The sequence below is a fragment of the Camelina sativa genome, chromosome 10, assembly GCF_000633955.1.
Source record: "Camelina sativa cultivar DH55 chromosome 10, Cs, whole genome shotgun sequence".
NCBI lineage: Eukaryota > Viridiplantae > Streptophyta > Magnoliopsida > Brassicales > Brassicaceae > Camelina > Camelina sativa.
The window spans coordinates 19757660-19760607 of NC_025694.1; the positions used below are offsets into that span (position 1 = coordinate 19757660).

A 2948-nucleotide genomic window follows, 5' to 3' on the forward strand; every position below is an offset into this window, starting at 1 on the left:
AAATATTAGTATGAAATCTAGCACTAGAATATAAATTCATGAGTGAAAATTAAAAAAAGAAACCAAAAAGATAGAAGTTTTCTTGGGATTTTAATGTCATGTGTAATTCTACATTTAACTCAAATGTAACTCCTACCCAATATTATTATAAATTTCATTCTTGATTTATCTTTCAAGATCAAATGTCTTTGGTTAAATTTTCATATTTTTTTTTTATTTTTGTTAGCTATATTTATTTGTATATATATATATAGCTTCTATTTATATTTCTTTAAACTTTGAAATGAGCAGTGTCTATACATATTATTTTTACATGTAGTTACTATTTTTTTTTGATAATTTTGTTTGATACAATTTTACTAGAATACAATCTTAAAATCTATTATTTGATTATGTTATTATTGTTAATAGAAAAAGAACAAAATATTGTTTTTATAAATATTCAAAAATATAATAAAAATTATTATGCATGAAACGACGCATTGTGTGGACTAATACCTAGTTTACAATTAATTTACACCTTTAATTATTACCCATCACTAATTTGCTTACTTTGGGATCACACCCTCTAACGTTTCTCAGTAATTTGATTAGCTAATTTATTGCAGATTAAGAAATAATTAAGTAAAACACTAGTAAATTTAAAAAATATACTGTATATGATAAAAAAATTTAAATTTCAATAACAATGATGATTTATTGAATCGCATAAACATAATCAATATTGAAATAAGTACTATAAAAATAACTTCATTCTTCTCATAATTATGCGATTACTGATTAGTTACCAATTCCATTATACTTGATATATTATGTGAGTAGTTAAATCATACGAATTCACGTTACCATTTTAACATTCCACATTACCTTTAAGTAAACCTTCATTAGTTAAAATGTATAAATAAGTATCCATTTTCATTGCTAATGTCTTTCTCTCTTTTATCATCAATGCCAATGGCAAGAAACATCATCAAAACTCTCTCCTTCTTCTTTCTCCTTGCCGCAACGGCTCCTTCATTCTCCACCGCAACCTCCGCCACAGACACATTCGTCTACGGCGGCTGCTCCCAGCAAAAATTCTCTCCGTCCTCTGCTTATGAGTCAAACCTCAACTCTCTTCTCACTTCTCTAGTCAACTCCGCCACATACTCATCCTACAACAACTTCACCATCATGGGCTCTTCCTCCTCGGACACAGCCCGTGGCCTCTTCCAATGCCGCGGTGACCTCTCCATGCCCGACTGCGCTACGTGTGTGGCACGTGCCGTCTCTCAAGTTGGCCCTCTTTGTCCTTTCACCTGCGGTGGAGCACTCCAGCTAGCCGGCTGCTACATCAAGTACGATAATATCAGCTTCCTTGGCCAAGAAGACAAGACCGTTGTCCTCAAGAAGTGTGGACCCTCTGAGGGTTACAACTCTGATGGGATCGGCCGGAGAGACGCCGTTCTCACGGAGCTAGTCAACGGTGGAGGGTATTTTCGAGCGGGAGGGTCCGGTGATGTTCAAGGTATGGGACAGTGTGTAGGAGATCTAACGGTATCGGAGTGCCAAGACTGTTTAGGAACGGCCATCGGACGGCTAAAGAATGATTGTGGCACGGCCGTCTTCGGAGACATGTTCTTGGCTAAGTGTTACGCAAGATATTCAACTGATGGGGCACAACACTATGCCAAGTCTCATAATTGTAAGTTTTCTTTACTTACTACTATTAGTAAGGCAAGTCTCTAATATATAAATTTGTTTGTTTTGTTTATTCTCTCTAAAAAAAATTGAGTTATCTATATTGCTTTAGAATTTGTTTTGAATATTATAAAACTTACTGAATATAAAATTTTCACTGATATATAAATGAAGCAAGATCCTTATATTTTTGCATTGCTAAACTGATTACATAGATAAAGCAAACTACGGAGGTGAAAGGACGTTTGCGATCATCATAGGACTACTAGCTGCAGTTGTTCTTCTAATTATCTTCCTTCTTTTCCTCAGAGGTGTTTGCAGTCGTGGCGGAGGTAAAATTATTTTTCTTACATAATTTCTAGTTTTACCTGATTTAATTCACAAAAGTACGAAAAACACACACAAAAACATATTCAAATTATACATGCATGGATTTTATGATAAAGGTCTGTCATAAGTCATGTTTATATTATTTAAGATGCTTGCACGTGCATCATAAAATTAGGTGAATCGAGGAGTAGTAGTATAGTAACCTTTATTATTAGGATATTCAAAGTTTTAATTAATATGTGTATATAATATTTAATTTTTTTCAGGTAAATAAATGTCAAAGTTCTGAGGATTCGCAAGAGCGTGGATCTCAAAGAAGCAAAAAAAAATCAGATGAGATGTATATCGCTTTGGATTCTGTCAAAACTTTATTTCTTTTTCTACTTTTTTCAGCATATTTTAATTATTTTTGTTTGGATTGTTGTTACATAATACTTGTGATAATAATTATTTTAAATGAAAAAGAGATAAGAAAAGGAAGTCTTAAGAAATGCATATCCGGTCCGAAACAAAGATTACGACTAAAGCAACAAAGTAAAAGGGGGATAGCAAAAGAGAGAGGTCGAAAACTAAAAGCAAAAGTTTATGTCGATCCTTTATATGTCAAATGGCATATATTCTCTTCTAAAGATACCAAATTGTATAATATTATTCTCAAATGTTACCTTCACTTTAAAGAGAAAGCAATGCATATGTTTTCTTACGTTAAAAACATTTTTTTAGAAAAAAAAACATTTTATTTGATTAATTATCAGCTGTATTAAACATTTTATTTGAGGAGGTCAAGCTGGTTTTCAACTATCGTGAAGGCAATGGAGTGGCCGATAGAGAAGCAAAGGAAGCAATGTCTTTTCAAGATTGTGTTCCAAAGTTGTACTCTGTTGCCAAATTGGGTTGTATCAGAAGTGGAAAAAGACAATGTGTAACAAGAACCTTGG

At 32.9% G+C, this 2948-nt stretch overlaps 1 protein-coding gene across 1 annotated transcript; it reads left to right on the forward strand.

Moving 5' to 3' along the window:
- LOC104719380 (cysteine-rich repeat secretory protein 60) lies at positions 813 to 2680 on the forward strand. The gene is made up of 3 exons (XM_010437297.2): positions 813 to 1684; positions 1896 to 2012; positions 2277 to 2680. Exons 1-3 carry the CDS (start codon positions 925 to 927, stop codon positions 2282 to 2284), a joined length of 885 nt encoding a protein of 294 aa, XP_010435599.1. The 5' UTR covers positions 813 to 924; the 3' UTR covers positions 2285 to 2680.